The sequence below is a fragment of the Vipera berus genome, assembly GCF_964194415.1.
Source record: "Vipera berus genome assembly, chromosome: 8".
Taxonomy (NCBI): domain Eukaryota; kingdom Metazoa; phylum Chordata; class Lepidosauria; order Squamata; family Viperidae; genus Vipera; species Vipera berus.
This window is the reverse complement of record NC_138211.1, coordinates 15,479,804-15,496,884: the sequence shown is the minus strand read 5'-3', so window position 1 is coordinate 15,496,884 and position 17,081 is coordinate 15,479,804. Positions and strand designations below refer to the sequence as shown.

The window sequence follows — 17,081 nt, the reverse complement described above, 5'->3', positions numbered from 1 at the left end:
ACAAAAGCCTTTTGCTCCACGGGACAAGTCAGAAGATCAGTGGAAGATCAGGAGGAGAGAGCAGCAGGGGTGGCAGCCCCCCCTCCCTCGAAGATAACCATGAAAAAGACAGGGAGCCACTTTGATTGTCTGACACTACAGCAGGTAAGAGTGTCCTTGCTGTGCACAGAGAAGAAAAAAGGCAGCTAAGCAGGATTCAGAGAATGGGCTTAAACATGCCATAGTTCTGTGTGTTCACACTACTGAGTTATCTTATTGCATCAAGCCATTGGTTCTTCAACCAGTGTTTATCAAATAAATCATAATTGGCCATTGGGTTCATACATTGCAGTCAGGAATTCTAGGTTCTCAAGACAAGCTGCCCTAAAATCAAAGAAAGCAAATTGAGCAGATAGTGCAATGTATGAGGCCAGTCCCTTTGCATACCTGCTCCATTGGAATGGGAGGAAAACCCAGATAGAAATTCTGAGATGCTGTTATTAGTGGAGTACCAATCTAATGCTTCCCAAAAGGTTTGGGTCTACAGCTATCAAAATTCCCCTACCAACCTTGTTCCAGAAATTCTACAGGTTTTAGCCCTAATGGACCTGAAATGTTATCACCTCAGGAGAAAATCGTGTTTACAGTGTTGCCCTCATCAAACCCAACAGTCTGATATTGAAGAAGGCAACATCATACGCCTCAAATTCCTTGATTTTGGGCCAATGCACGCAAGGTGTCACTTCGTCCCACTTCTTTATTTGCATGGTAATGATGAGTATTTTCTTTTTCTGAAAACACTTTCTTCCATAGTTTGTCTGCTGGGGATTTCTCATTGCATCAGGTTATATTCTGGAAGAAACTGCAGAGTGGAGAAGATCTGAAGAGAGGTTGGGATCTATTGGGAGATCCAGAGATGTGATGTGTGAATTCAGTTTGAATTCTGAACTCAGTTCTCCTATATTTAATTATTTAAACAGCGACTGTATATGTCTTACTTGGAAAATATTTTGCTTTAGCAAAAGGTTCCAGGATTGAAATGTTCTTATTTTTTTTTCAAATAAAAATAATGACTTTAGTTTATATTATAATGGTTGACTATCCAAGGAAGCAAAGGTAAGCAGCGCCAACTTTAGTAAGCACTGGTATAGCCTTTCAATCCACCTCCAATTCTAAATGACTGTTGCTAACCTCCCAGATGCCATGCCCAAAATATTGTCCATGGTCCAACCCTCGCTTCATTGTAAGAGGCTCTCAGTTTAGAGCAGGGCTCTTTAAACTTGGCCCTTCATGACTTGTGGACTTTAATTCCCAGAATTCCTCAGCCAGCATGCCTGGCTGAGGAATTCTGGGAGTTGAAGTCCACAAGTCATAAAAGGGCCAGGTTTTGAAGACCCCTGGTTTAGAGGAATGAAAGATTGGCAATACTCACCTTTGGGTTCTCTTTCTCCATAGTCAAAATTAAGTGTCAAGTACCAGGAAAATTAGGAGATCAAGAAAATTCAAAAGATTATTGTAAGCTCTACAAGAATTTGAACTATGAACAACCAAGGGAAATCAGCAGGAGATAAAGAGTAGAAGGAATTCAAAGTGGGCTGCACGTAGATCTCTTGTGGGTACACAGGGATTCATGACAGATTATTTGAGCCCTCCCTCGGGCTGAGCCTACACTAAGGTCAGCCACAATATGGATTTCATTTGCTATTGCTAATTGTATCTATTTTAATCTTAATGTTCCTCACCTCCAGAACAGAAACAAACCCTTCCTGCTTCTCCACATGCTTGTTCTAAAATCTTTTCATAGATGGTCCTTCATGAAGTAGGGGGAGAAAATCCAGAACAGCAAATTCACCCATTCACATTTCGTTCCTTGCTAAACTAAGGTTAGATCAGTGGTGGGATTCAGTCACTTTGCACCAGTTCAGCAGAACCAGTAGCTAATATTTTGTTGCCCAGGCCCAAAATGGACTTCCGGAAGCACATCCACACAGAAAACCGGTTGTTCATATATTTGAATCCCACTACTGGAAAAGATGGGATATAAACCTAACCAATAAATAAATGTCTTCCTGTTAGAGCAAGCTTTCCCAGCCTGGAGTTCTTCAGATTCATGGAAATTACTATCTATATAACATATTTGAATCCCACCCCTGGGTTAGATGTCTGCGACAGAGCTTCAGTGCTCTTTGGCATGTATATCCTCAGGATTCTACTAGAGAGATAATCCCAAATCTATAGTATTTTTCTACTGGGAAAAAAATCTCTCTAAGGCACAATCTCACCTTTGCATATGTGTCATATGAATAGTAAGGCACCGAAGAAATAGGACAAGTGATTTCAAGGCATGGCCAGAGATTAATGTCCATCTCTCACTTTACACATTTTATCAGACACTTTTCTTGAATATTCATACTGAGTCCCTTGGTTTTCATGTTCTACATTGTTTAACTGTGATATAATTATACCTATAGTAACGTATACATTGTACAGAGTCGCAAAGGTACAATGAGGTGGGCAAAGGTAAAGTTTCCCCTGTCCAGTCATGTCCATTTCTTAGCCAAGGGAGCCAGTGTTGTCCAAAGATGTGGTTACGTGGCCAACATGACTATTTGTTGAGGTGCATGGAATGCTGTTACCTTCCCACCAAAGTGGTACCTATTTATCTACTCAAATGTGCCTGCTTTCAAACTGCTAGGTGGGCAGGAGCTGGGACAAGTGATGGGAGCTCACCCCATCATGCAGCACTCAAGTCTTGAACCCAGGCTATTAGCTTTCCAGCTGACAAGCTCAGTGTCTTTAACCACTGAGCCACACGCCCCCTCATCTATACATATATAGTACTATATACTAGACAAAATATACTAATATATAGCTTACCAATAGGCTTTATAGGGTCCAGTTTCTTCTGTCAATTCTAAAAAGATCATCTGTTTAATATTTCATTATTCCTTTAGCATTAGAACTGCCTAGGTTTTTAATGTGTCTAGTATGTGTTCTTATATCTTATTCTTTAATTAATATATCTTTATTACTATCCCACCCTTAGTTTTAAGTACAAAATAAATCACTGTCATAATTATTCTTTCAGGGAGATTTATATGAAATTGTAGTAGAGGCATAATCCCGTCTATTTCCTCAAGTGCAAGAAAACTTTCTTTGATATTCTGCCCAGTGAGTGGGAAGGGATTGCAGTAGCACAAACACTCGGATTTGCTTTAATTGATATAACATTAGATTGTATTTTATTGCCCTTTTTAGGAAAAAAAACAGCCATCTGTTCTTATAATCTGCCTGCGTTGCATTGATTTCCCTGACCAATGCTGGAAAGTAGCTAGAAATGAACAGTGGTGGGATTCGAATATGTGAACAACCAGTTCTCTATGTGGATGCCACTTCCAGAAGTCCATTCTGGGCCTGGGCAACAAAAAAATTAGCTACCGGTTCTGCCAAACTGGTGCGAACTCCCACCACTGGTAATGAACCTATCCTAACTGGCTTCTAAATGACAACTTTTCTTCATATCATGCAGCAGCCTTTATATCCCTATGTTCCCCCATTCTGCCTAAAAATTAAAGTATTTTCTCTATAAGTAGAAATAGCAATGGAACTTAGACTTCATAATGCTTTACAGCCTTCTCTAAGTGGTTTACAGAGTCAGCATCTTGTCCCCAACAATCTGGGTCTTCATTTTACCAATGTTGGAAGGATGGAAGGCTGAGTTAACCCTGAACCGGTCAGAATTGAACTCCTGATAGTGAGCAGAGTTGCCTGCAATACTGCATTCTAACCACTGCGCCACCACAGCTCGTACTCCTCCATAAAGAGATGACAAAGAAGAGGATGAGGATGACATATCCATTTTTCCAGAGATCATTTATGCCTGGACAGTTGAAGCCTGGATAGTTGACTTTATTGAAGTGTAGATTTGTAGGGTTTTGAGAAATGCTATGGATAGCCTAGGCCATGCTGGCTCAGAAATTCTGGGAGTTGAAGTCCACGAGTCATAAAAGAGCCAAGGTTGCCTACTGCTTGGCCTAGGGTAAGGAAGGCAATCACCATTTCAGAACCCACCAACATGTCTATGTTATGAGTAGCTTATAAATATACAGAACAGAAGTACAGGGGTCCCTTTTTTTGAATGGTGAAGATCAAAGGATAAGAAGGTTGCTAGGACTTACTTTGGATAACTTATTTCAGTGCCACAGGGCTAATGAAAGTCCCACTGAAATGACTTCTTTTTGAAAGGCATAAGGTTATGTTACAAACCATCTGGAAATGTTGTCCATTGCATCTAATGCAAAAATATATATATAATACCAGAATTATAACTGTGTTGGCCTTGGTTTCTGAGAAGAAACATTTGGTGATAAAAATTAGAGAGATGAACGGAAAGGCTGCAACTGCATCCCTGGAATTGACGGATGCTACAGACACATTTTGTGCTGCGGAGCAATTTCTGGATGGTGTTCAAGGGGTGAAGATGAATCTGAGCATTCCCACCAGATATTATTACTGATCCTCTCTCTGGCAACTTTTATAAAACTGGGAAAATAGAAGAGGAACCAGCCAACCTCAAGCAATGCTGACTAATTCACAGTACTGGATGATCCTTACTAGGTGGGCTTCATCAAATGCCAGAATTGGAGAAGGGTGGAACCAGTTAGAAGAAGCAGGAGAGATAGGCTTTATTCTACATAAGGAGATTGGACAGCCATTTATCTGAAATGGTGTAGGGATTCCTGCCTGAGCAGGGGATTGGACTAGATGACCTCCAAGGTACCTTCCAACTTTATTGTTATTATTATTATTATTATTATTATTATTATTATTATTATTATTATTATTATTATTATTGTTGTTGTTGTTGTTGTTGTTGTTGTTGTTGTTGTTGTTGTTGCTGCTGCTGCTGTTGCTGCTGTTGCTGTTGTGGTGGTGGTGGTGGTGATGGTGTTGTTGTTGTTTTGTTGTTGTTTAATGATGATGATGATGATAATCATTATCATCATCATCATCTCTATTACATTCAAATACCAGTGTTCGCTAAAAAAATAATTTCTAGTGGAATATACTACCCTATATTAGTCACTTAAAACTGACATAACACATTTGAAAACATAAGGGTCATCTAAATCTGTCTAGAAAATCTGTGCTCCCCCTGAAAAAGAGGCTTCTGTTTTTCTACTTCAAATTTCATTTGGTGTTTCTGAGCATATCTGAAAGTTGGATATGGTTGAAGGTTGTGATGACATCTTTAAGAATGTTTCTCAGAATTCCTCTGCCAGCATTTAATACAAATTGAAATTTAGTTATCATTCAGCTTTCCTACCATTCCTTTCTTTCTTCAAAGAGTAAGTTTATTTCCTTTTCTTAGTTAATGGGGGGAAAGAAGAAAAAAACAAAAAAGCAAAATTAAAGCAACTAAAAAAAAACACCAGAAATATATTTCAACCTAATGCGTAAGCAGTTCATTAAACCTTGACCACACTATACAATATTCATTATCATCTTTACATTAGCCAAAACCAGAAGGCAAACTTTCATCTGTGATCCAGAGCTACAATTTTCCATCATTTTTATGCTATCTTGCATGCTTTAAAAAATCCATAGGTCTCTCTGTATAGTGAAAAATTCCAGATTCACAAGTATATCAATATCCTTTAAATTGTAAAAAACAAAGTAACAAACATATGGACTTCCATCCAACCTGGAGCACTTAATAGAACAAGCCAATATTACGTGGGTGAGATCCCTAATCTAGTTTACATTGCCAACATAATAACTTTGATAAACCGCCTTTTAAAAATATTCCCTAGTGCATTTTGTAGATATGAAATGGTTTTCGTTCAGTCAAACTCCTTTGAAGATCATAAGAAATACAGTTAATAATTTAAAGTGTCTTTCCATTGATTCACTAATACAAAATATTCCAAATCAGTACTGAATTCCTAAATTCTTAGAAATAACTAGAAATAGTAGCAGGTGTTATTACCATCACTGACTAGAATTCTACAAGATCCAAAATAAAATAAAATAAAATAATTAGTTGCTATATCAAATAAAATAAAATGCAAATATAAAATTATAACTAGGTCATTGAGGCAATAAAAAGACGTCCAGCTTTAACAGAACATAGCCACATTCAAGGAAACAGAATTATACTAGTCTCATCACAGGAAGTGTACATAAAATACATCTGAATTCTCTGAGTGTCTCGCCAGATAGGAAGTCATAAAGTGGACACTTATGTCCTTATAGAAAAAAAACACAAATATCACAGCAATGAACTAGCAGTTGAATGGTTCTTTCTTCACAAGGGCACAATCTTAGCTGGCAAAGGATTTTTTAATATTTGCCCTTGAGAACAGCTGTTAGGTGGATATTGAAAAGTGCTAATGTTAGGGCTCCTTGGAATTCAGGGAGAGCTGTTTGCTTGAAGTGTCTTGCAGCATAAAATAAGGGGCATCACTATTCAGGAACACAATCTGGGGTAAGGTAGATGGACCCAATTAGACTTCCAAGTATCTAGCCAAGTATCATCCTGCTTGTATGCATTAACGGGTAATCCTCGCCTTGCAATATTCATTTAGGGACCATTAGAAGTTACAACAGTGCTGAAAAAAGTGACTTACATTTACAACTGTTGCAGCATCTCCACAGTCATGTGGTCAGAATTTGACCACTTGGCAACCAGCAGGCATTTACAATGATTAGAGCATCCCGGAATGCTGTAATCATTGTAAATGCTGGGAAGGTTGCTGACATAGAAAAAGGGACAGACAGAAAGTTCTTCCCAGCCGAAACAAAGGGTCACGTGGTAAATCACATGGTTTGTTTGGGACTCATCCTTTTTAATGCTCGTTGCATCTCCTGGAGCCAATTAACAACATGAACCTAGTTGTGGTTGCTTTGTACTTGAAGGCACCCAGAAAAACTCACGTTTTGTTGTATTGCCCGACCTTTGGGCATGTATTTTAGGTCACTTTGTTAAAATTTTTATTAAGAACTTCATTTTAATGTAATCTCAACTGCTTTCTTAAGGAAAAAAGTGGCTAGGATACTCCAGCTGCTGCTTGTGATTGAAGCACTACATCAGGGGTCTTCAAACTTGGCCCTTTTATGACTTGTGGACTTCAACTCCCAGAATTCCTCAGCCAGCATAAAAGGGCCAAGTTTGAAGACCCCTGCACTACATCATCTGTATGCAATAAGATTACAATGTGCTTATTAGCTACTTTAGAGTGGGGGGAGGGGTGATGCTCAAAATTACTTGTTTTGGCCACAAGAGGGGTTATGTGCAAATGGGAAAAACGTGGGAGGCTAAATGCATTCCTGTCTTACTCTTTTTAATTTGAAATTTCTTTAACTTAGTGGCTTTCCGTGCTACAACAAAGTTTTTATTCTGGAGCTCTCACGGTGTTTGAACATTAACAGGAGTAGCTATCTTGTCTTTTTGTAGCCTGCATGAATTTACCCATGACTTCGTTCTGGAAATGAAATCAAGTCTAAGCCTGAAATTGATGAATGTGGCACATAACACAGGCTCACATAAATATTGTGGTCTGATGTTGAAGTATACAGATGTGATCTAAGGCAGGATATCCAACTCTAAAACCTGCCTTCCAATTTGCCGAATATACCGTGAATTGACCATGTACTATGTAAGTGCTTGGCATAAAGCTGACTTATTATGCATAAGAAGTTGATAAGCTGGTAATTAGCAGGCAAGTCTTGATTGCTTTTTCCCCATCATAGCGATCATCTTTCATCATTTATAAAATAATGAGAATTGTTAAAATCTACTGTCTTCTCTTAACCTTTTATTTTTTTAAAAAACTGTTTTTAATAGATGAACTATTTTATAGCCTTATTGTAGGCCACCCAGAACTACTTTTTCATAAAATGGGTGGACATATAAATTTGATGAATAAATAAATAAGCTTAGGGTTATCTAAAGCACCCTCCAAGACTCATAATCCAGGAGTTGTATGTGATTCTAACACATCTGGCCCAAACTGTGAGCTGAAGTGGACTTGTAGTTTAACATCATGCAATTTGACAATCTTAGGCAATCTAAATTTCTCCCACAGTATTATGACAATGAATATTTCAGACAAGCCAAGTTCATATTCATGAACAAGTCTACAAATAGAATATATTGGGCAATTATTTGAAAAACTGTGAATGGTAAACAGAACCACAAATACAAAAATGCTTATGCTAGATAAAATATGCACTAAGATATGTGCAAACTTTTTTGGGGGGGGGCGGGTTTCAAACAAGTATGAAAATAGAAGGAAGGAAGCTCACAAATGAACACATGAAAAAACAGAAAGAAATCAAATCTCAGTTATCATCAGTTCTCCAGCTGATGATAAAACAAATGCATGGTTTATACAAAAATACGGGGAGTTGTTTTCCTTTGTATGCTGCTTTTAATCATGGATGAAATTTCAGAGGGAACTTTCTCCAAATCATTTATAGAAGATTTGTTTCTAGACATCTCTTCCAAGTATACACCATTTTCTACAAAGCTTTTGAAAAGAGAATTACAGACACCAACGGTTCACATGCATTTACTCTGCCTGTGCTGTAAGAGTTGATGGATCACACTGTTTCATTCTTAAACCTACAGAGTAGAGTTCTTCTACATTCCTCAAGCACAGTTACACACACAAATCGGGGCTTCAATAATTTTAGATTTGTCTTACCTACCATGCCTCAAGTAAGAGCAAAACGTGAAAAGCATTCTCTGTTTCTATCCTAGTATCACACAAATCATTTTTCCTGGTACAAAAAAGTTACTCTGGTTTTGAGTAACAACAAATGTGAATATGCAACAGTTTCTGCAAAAAATCTATTATAGGTCTAAGAAGTGAGGATTTCAAACTTGGCTAACAAGTTTTTCACAAGAACATGTCTGCAACTTCATTCTTCAATAGTAGATCACGTACGAAACAGCAGGCCTACTCCGTTAGACAATTTTCTCTGGATGTCACCTTTCATTTAATAGAGAACATTTGTGATACTTTTGAAATTATCCTTTTGAAAGGAACATTTTGGCAAGCTTAAACAGGCAACCAGGGAATCTTATATAACAACAAGATCAATAGCAACCTCAGCAATAATACGGAGACATTCCTGTAAAGAAAGTCCAGCTATTTTGAAAACATTTTGCAAATGTACGGCATTGCACTATCATTAACAATATTTTACATACAATAACAAGATGGTTCCACTTATCCAGCTGCAAGGAATAGAACAAGTTGGACTTCTCAATGGCTTTCTTTTTTTTTAAAAAAAAAGGATAGAAATTATGTATCCTACCTATCAATGATCACGGGATCCGAGGGAGTCTCGTTACGGTTTCCACAGCTCTTCTTTTCACAGCAACGACTGACAAGGAAACAAGCATAAAAGGAAAAGAATTCAGTTTAGTGTAACATACACTGCTACATACAGGTAGTTCTCAACACATGACCTCAATTGAGCCCCCCAATTTCTGACGCTAAGTGAAACAGTTGTTAAGTGAATTTTGCCCCATTTTACGACCTTTCTTGCCACAGTAGTTAGGTGAATCACTGCAGTGGTTACCTTAGTAACCCGGTTGTGAAGTGAATCTGGCTTCCCCATTGACTTTGCTTGTCAGGTGATCAGAAAAAGTGATCACGTCATCCCAGGACACTGCAACCCTCATAAATATGAACCAGTTGCCAAGCATCTGTATTTTGACCACCATGGGGACGCTGCAATGGTCATAGGTGTGAAAAATGGTCATAAGTTATCTTTTTTCAGTGCTGTTGTAACTTCGAACAGCCACTAAAGGGACTGCTGTAAGTCAAGGACTTACTTACCTGTAATTGTTTTTAGGTTTTATGCTCACTTACCTGAATTTAAGGGCAGTGGTGGGATTCAGCCGGTTCGCAACGGTTCGGTAGAACCGGTAGCTAAATTTTGATGAGTTCAGAGAACCGGCTGAACCCATGTTGCTTCTGGAAGTCCGTTGTAGGCCTGGGAGGCCTAAAACAGCCCACAGGAAGTGCATGGGTGTCATTTCCGGAAGTCCATTCTAGCCCTCGGAAGCCCAGGCCTCCATCCACGCAGAGAACCGGAGGTTCAGGTATTTGAATCCCACCACTAAGCCCAATAATTGGCGATTGTCGTAGATAATACGCTTCTGCTAAAGAGCAGCTTCAATTCTGCTTTCTAGCTATGCACAGTGGTGGTGCTAAAGAACAGCAGAGTCTTGAGCAAGCTGATATAATATTGCTAAAGAAGTAGAATTTAACCTAGGCATTTGCACGCAAACCCCAAGAAAGTAGGCATTAAATAGCTGAATAAATGCCAAGCGTTTACATGTCCATGTGCTACTAAATTCTGAGTTTGAACCATACAGTAAATTATGAATTAACCACACTAATTGGGTTCATGTGATATAGTGAGGCTTAAAGAAAAGTTAAAGCTACCCAACATAAGCTATGAGTGAATGCAACCTCTAAGTCTGGGAATACAGATGCCTCTTAGTGCATGCCAACTCCTACCACAGCTGAATTTTTAATTTTTCTTTTCTTAAAAAAAAAATGCCACTGAATCCTTAGTATCCCCACTAAACCTTCTTAAAAGTTTAAAGGGTAGTCATTGCAACTCATTAATTTACGTGACCAGAAACAGGATGGGGGGGGGAACAGCCCCTTGAGAGGAGCATTTCCAAAGAGGTGGCATTTTGGGAAATTGAGGGCATGTGATTTGTTGTAACTCTCATATCAGATGTTTTATGAATGGGCAATCCTTCCAGAAATGTAACTGGCAGTGGAATAACCTCAAGGAACAGAAGGAAAAGCCACAACAAAACAATAGTCGGAGAAAAAAATCTGAGTCTGGAGCAGAAATGTAATTTAAATTACATTTCTGCCCCAGACTCAAATTTTTTACTCTGACTATTGTTTTGGACCTTTCTTGGTTATCATAAAGATATAGGTGGGGGGAAGCACATTCAGACTTGTAAATTTCTGTAACCTTTCAATAAAAGTGGTATTAACAATCATAACTCTGATTTCCTGGTCTGGTCTATCACGAAGCTGATAGTGCTGACAAGCAAACTCTTTGTTGGAAGATTTAAAACAGGTTTGCCATATTCCAAATGGGGTCTAACAATCAGAAATGGTTGGGGATACCAGCTATCATTAAATATGTGCATGTATAAATAATTACTATAATTTACAGTATTCAATATTATAATGGGAACAATGTTCACCAGATGGCCTATGGGACAGTTCAACCTTCTGCTTGGACATAATGAGTGATGGTCAGCCTAACTCTGTTCCACTTTCTTATGGCTCTAGATTACAAAAGCCAACTTGAATAGGGCAAACTAAGTTACAAACCATGGCTTACAAAATCACAATGGATGGATACACAAACCCTGCATTGTCAAGGATTGAAGCATTAGAATGCAAAGCATAGTTTATGTCCCTATATGAGGAGACATCATGTACCACAAAGCCCAGGCACAGATCACATGAGGCTCACAACTCTGTGAGGAAGGTGGGCAGTCAAAAAATGTGATAAATAGATAAACAGATAGATAGATAAATAAATAAATTTGTGTTTCCATGGGTTGGGTTTATTCAGTAAAACTTTTATTCTGTCAGGGATCAGGAAAGAGTATAGATGAGGCTCATATTAGTTTTTTCTTAATCCTTGCCCAGTTCAAGCCTTGCATTGGCGTAGCTTGGCCATCTTACATGGAGAGGAACTTTTTAATTTATGGATTAATTCATTCATTCATTTCCTGTTTTGACTGCCCATCTTCTCATACAGTTGTGAGCCTCATATGATCTGTGTCTGGGCTTCGTGATGTACATGATGTCTCCTCTTACAGGGATGTAAACTATGCTTTGCATGCCAGGCTTCAATCCTGGCAATGCAAGAAAGATTGCAAAAAAACCATCGTGAAATTCTATAGACTCTTAGCCAGCTACTCTTAGCAGTGAATTAGCATGAATTCATACAGCTTTCTAAGCTTCACGCATTGAGCTAAGGCATAATAATAGTTTGCTTATCTTAGGTTTATTGTGCTGTGTTGGCTGGCCCATTGTGGGACATGGCTAAGCAAACTACTGCTACCTCTAAGGGGTGATCTGTTCTTTGGAAAACATAAGTTGTGGCTAAGTATTACATAATTCTAGTCTGTTCTGGCTTAGTAAACCATGGTTGATACAAATCCATACGTTTGTGAATATATTGATCCAGCCAACACAAAGCAGGCTCTCTTCCTTCATTTCTAAGCTTTTGCTACTGCAAGTTGCAGGCATGGAGAAGATAACCCAGATTCCAGATGACAATTTAACAGACCCCTTCACTGGATCAGTCTTTATCTGGATTATGAACTTCATGTCAGCCTTTTTGCTTTATTAAAACAAACATAATAAATTCCTGAGTTTGGAGGCGATGGTGTAATATTGTATTTTAACAGCAGGCTATTATACACACACCCAGGACTGCACAAAGTATAATGTGAAGGACCAGGATGTCACAGAAATACCCCGTGGCTCAAAGAAAGTTTTACATCTTTTCTCTTCCCCTTCCGAAAAAAAGGTTTTAAAATTCAGCTTTCAACTAAAAAAAAAAAATCTGTCTCTAATTTCAAACCGAAATAAGCCCCCAGCATGGTGGCCTTTGTTTTGTTTTCTTCTCCTCAACTCCTCCCTGGCATTGCATAACAAAAGTGTCTAAATTCACACCATCTGGCCAATAAAGACCTAAAGCTCGCTGGCTGACTGGCTCGGCCGATCCTGTCTGCTGCTGTCTAGTCTGAGCCTTGTGGCGAAAGTCACAGCTGTGGGTCTCACTTGCGCTCAATGCAACTCTGTTATTAGCCAGCTGTAGGCCCCGAGACTACTTCTGTTCACATTATAATACCTTTGCCTTCACCCCCACCCACCCACCCCCCGCGCCGCCTCCAAGCATCAAGGGCAGAGAGGCTTCTGGCAACAGCTGAACGAAGAAGAAGAAGCACCGTTTGCAAATGCTTGGCATTAAAAGGGGAAAGGATTATTCCAGGAGAGATGCCTTATTGTTATTTATATCCATCTGACAACCAACCCAAGTGTTTGCACAGATATTCTGCTCCGTGAAGAAAGCATCGCGGCCTGACGCACCTACGTCTCCATGCTACCTAGTTTTGTTCAGATGGGAGTTTCACTAGAGTCAGTGGAACATCGGAGAGCGTGAACTGACTTAGAGGCAGTCATCAATAACACAAACAGCTCAGCTCCGCCCCAAAAATGCTCAACGGGAACGCTAATGATTGTGAAACAGAGATTTCCCTTTTTCTACCAGTGACACATCACTGCATCTGCATAAATATTTAGACAACATTCTTGCTAGGCTTGCATCTGTCACCCGGAGAAAGATGTACGGATTCTGGATACACTTGTGTGCATCCAAGCAGAACAGTCACAGCCTACTATATGTCAAATCAAAAAGATGTTTATTTTCCAAGGAAGGTTGATAAGAGCAATCTCTCATTCAAAGGCAATGAGCATCCACGTTTAGCAGTAAGGGTGGTACATTAAATTTTGATACACTGTTATTAATTCAGACTAAATTATCAGCTTTAAAAATTGATGCACCACTGAAATCCGCCCATAGCAAAATCAGTTTGTGGTGCTAAAAAAATAATGTCAAGATTAATTCAACTTTCAACATTTTTAGACTTGAGTACAAAGCTAAAATATGCAATAATGTAAAAAAAAGAACAAATTAACAATTATGAATACTATCCAAATAAAGTGATTGATGTTTCAAATCATGTTGTCTTGCGGATTCTACCAAGTTTGTTCTGTCTCACAAAAAGAATATGAGAAAACCATCATGCTTTCTTAGCTGATTTATAAATCAGGTGCCTTCCAGCTAACAGAAAATATTTTTATAATTATAAAGTTAAGGTCTTATAGTAGCTAGCTTTAAACACAGGTTTATGTGGACAAGTATAAGACCAAAACAGACAGAGGGGATAGCATATGTACAGCCTATCACATAATCATAAATCTGTGAAGGAAAAATGCCAGCCTCCATTTGGTATTATTCGAAGAATAATGATGCATTCCAAATTTTCTTCCCTGCTTGTTTTCTAATCATCCTATAAAATTATGCTTATGTTGTAGTGTTCCTTGGGGAAAGCATCTCTGTTTCTAAAACTGGGCCAAGTTCTCAAGAAGTCAACAAGTAAAATAAAAAATATGAATACTATGTCTAAAGGAGGCACAAACTAATTGCTAATTTCATAGAGCTAAATCTTGAAACCATGAAGTATCATATTTACCACTGCATAAAGGAACTAATTTTTCCAGCCAACAGCCGCATGTTATTTTATTTAGTTTCCAGATAGGAAAACATCAAAATAGTTATGCCTCTCTTTTTTTTGGCCATTTTTTCTGTTTCCCCCCTCTCTCCCCCCCCTTTTTTTAGTTTTGGAGGGGCGTTTAAAACAAAATAGGCTTGTTTAAGTCTAGCAAAGTCTTAACAAACTTTCTTTTGTTTGCTACTTCTTAAAAAGCAAAGTACTAAATTACTCAGAGGGAATTATTTAAAGATGGGTTTAACCTTCCAGTGGGATTTGGTACCTGGTTACATAGCAGCAGGGATGCGGTGGCTCAGTGGGTTAGGACGCTGAGCTTGTCGATCTGAAGGTCAGCAGTTTGGCGGGTCAAATCCCGAGTGCCGCGTAACAGAGTGAGCGCCTGTTACTTGTCCCAGCTTCTACCAACCTAGCAGTTCGAAAGCACGTAAAAATGCAAGTAGAAAAATAGGGCCCACTACGGTGGGAAGGTAACAGCGTTCCGTGTGCCTCTGGCGTCTAGTCATGCCGGCCACATGACCACGGAGATGTCCTTGGACAAGCGCTGGCTCTTCGGCTTTGAAACGGAGATGAGCACTGGCCCCTAGAGTCGGAAACGACTAGCATGCACGTGCGGGGGATCCTTTACCTTTACCTTACATAGCAGCAATTAAATACTGATATGGATAACCAAGACAGTTTGGACTTGATTACTACTTGGATGGGAGAAATCTCAAGGTTGTAAGTTATACTGGGAAGCTGAAAAATAATATTCTGAGAGGGGGAGATTGGATACCATACTATACTTTGTTTCTGCTATATAGAAGCCTGGGGTCCTTGGTGTTCTCTGAACTTAATTGTTTTCTTGCAGACGACAGGCTAGGCAACATCATCACAAGCACTGATGATGTTACCTATTTTGGTAATGAAATGTCTGCAAGAAAACAACCAAGCTCAGCACCAAGGACCCTTCATTTCAGTCTTGAGCTACAAATATTCTCCTTTATCGGTACATAGAAACTTACTGAACTATATCCCTGAAATCACCAGAAGGTGAGTTCATTTCAAAGGAGAACTGATCTTTTCACTTGCATCTGTTTTGTACACTTTCACCCATCTTCTTCTGAGATCTTTACACTGATTTAAAACAGATAATTTAAGCATTCTTCACCTGAGAATTAATTTTATTGAAATTACGTATGAGTAGATTGAGGTAAGAAACAATTTCCCCAAAATTGTCTTTCACATCGGTTGAAGTTTAGATTGTAGACAGCTAAGGCCAACACCTTGTTCTCTCTGCTTCTAGCTAACCAGAATTTCTTTATTCTTAATAGTCAATTATTAAACTTGTAGTTCTCCTTTTGAGTAACCATAGTGCCTCAGGAGACTGACAACAAAACACAGATAAAATGAGAGCAACCGTTATGCAGCTTTAAAGGTCTAATTGTGCCACAGACACAAAAACAAATCAATAAGAAAAATTCTAGCAAATAGGAGAGTTAAGGCATACGTGTTACTGTGATCTCATTTGACAAGTCCAGGAAAGGATGCAACTAGCTTTAACTGCAAATACATTTTCGCCCATCAGATTCAGAGCAAAATCCCCAGAACAGCCAACAGCAAACTTTTAGTCTTCAAAGAAAACATCATACCATCCACTGCAGCTCGAATTCTCTATTCTCTCAGCAAACTTTTGATTCACAAAAGGCACCACAGTTTTGTCTGTATTAAATTTCCATTTGTTTGTCCTCAGCTAGTCCATTTCTAATATCAGACATTGATTTGGAAATGTTGTTGTTTCCTTGGATTTAGCCAAAAAGGAGTAAGCTGGATAGAATTGGCAATATTTGGGGCATCAAATCCCCAGTTTCTAACAATGTCTCTCAATGCTTTTGTATATGTTTTAAAAACCAGGGGACATCTGGAACTTTCAAGATAGCATAGCCATAAATGATTCCCCTGCTAACATCTTATGAAATCATACCCCCTCCAAAAAAACAACAGCCATAAGAAAAAGCATCTTTTAATTCTCCAAGTTCCATTCCAACTAGACAGCTCAAAAGCCACTGAGATTCCAGCAGAAACAAAAGGAAAATATCCTCCCTATCCTGTAGAGCAGGGGGTCTGCAACCTTGACAAGTTTAAGACTTGTGGACTTCCGCTCCCAGAATTCCTCAGCCAACCTTCAGCTTGTCAAGGTTGCAGACCCTGCTGTAGAGGGACTTAAAACTGTCTTTGTCCTTTAACTAAGCTTAAAGCCAGACTGAAACAGATCCTAATAGTTATTTGTTTATTCGTTTAATTTTTATGCTGCCCAGTTCACTGTTGAGCGATTCTGGGTGGCCAATTGTGCAGATCTAATTGCACAAAATGGGTTTGCACAACGCTGAATCACACACTTCCAAGATTACCAGTTTAGATGTATTGTGGGTCACGAGGTCCTTAACTGACTTGGAAAAAAATGTTTTTTAAATAACTTCCTTTTTTTGTTAAGTAGAAGTTGGTAAGGGTAGCACATGATGAACTGGGTGAAGTTTTGACTGTGATGTGGTTTTGGGAAAATGGATACGAGCCTGGGTTACCTGAATTTGTTCTTGGAAAAAGTGTGTGGGTTCATTGTGCTAAGCATGGGTTAGCCATGTTACTTAACTTTCAATTTGTTGGGCTTTGCTATACCATATTCCCTAGTAGTTTATGAAATAGAAACTCTTAAGCTCATCAACTGAGATAATCCAAACCAAATCAGCTGCGTTATGGTTTAACG

At 38.8% G+C, this 17,081-nt stretch overlaps 1 protein-coding gene across 2 annotated transcripts in view; it reads right to left on the bottom strand.

The window, feature by feature from the left end:
* Positions 1-17,081, bottom strand: part of EBF2 (EBF transcription factor 2) — a 235,888-nt gene that overhangs the window by 204,795 nt on the left and 14,012 nt on the right. For both annotated transcript variants that reach the window (XM_081333508.1, XM_081333507.1), the window contains exon 6: positions 9,304-9,372. In XM_081333508.1, coding sequence (XP_081189634.1) covers positions 9,304-9,372 — 69 coding nt within the window. The remainder of the gene's footprint in view (positions 1-9,303; positions 9,373-17,081) is intronic.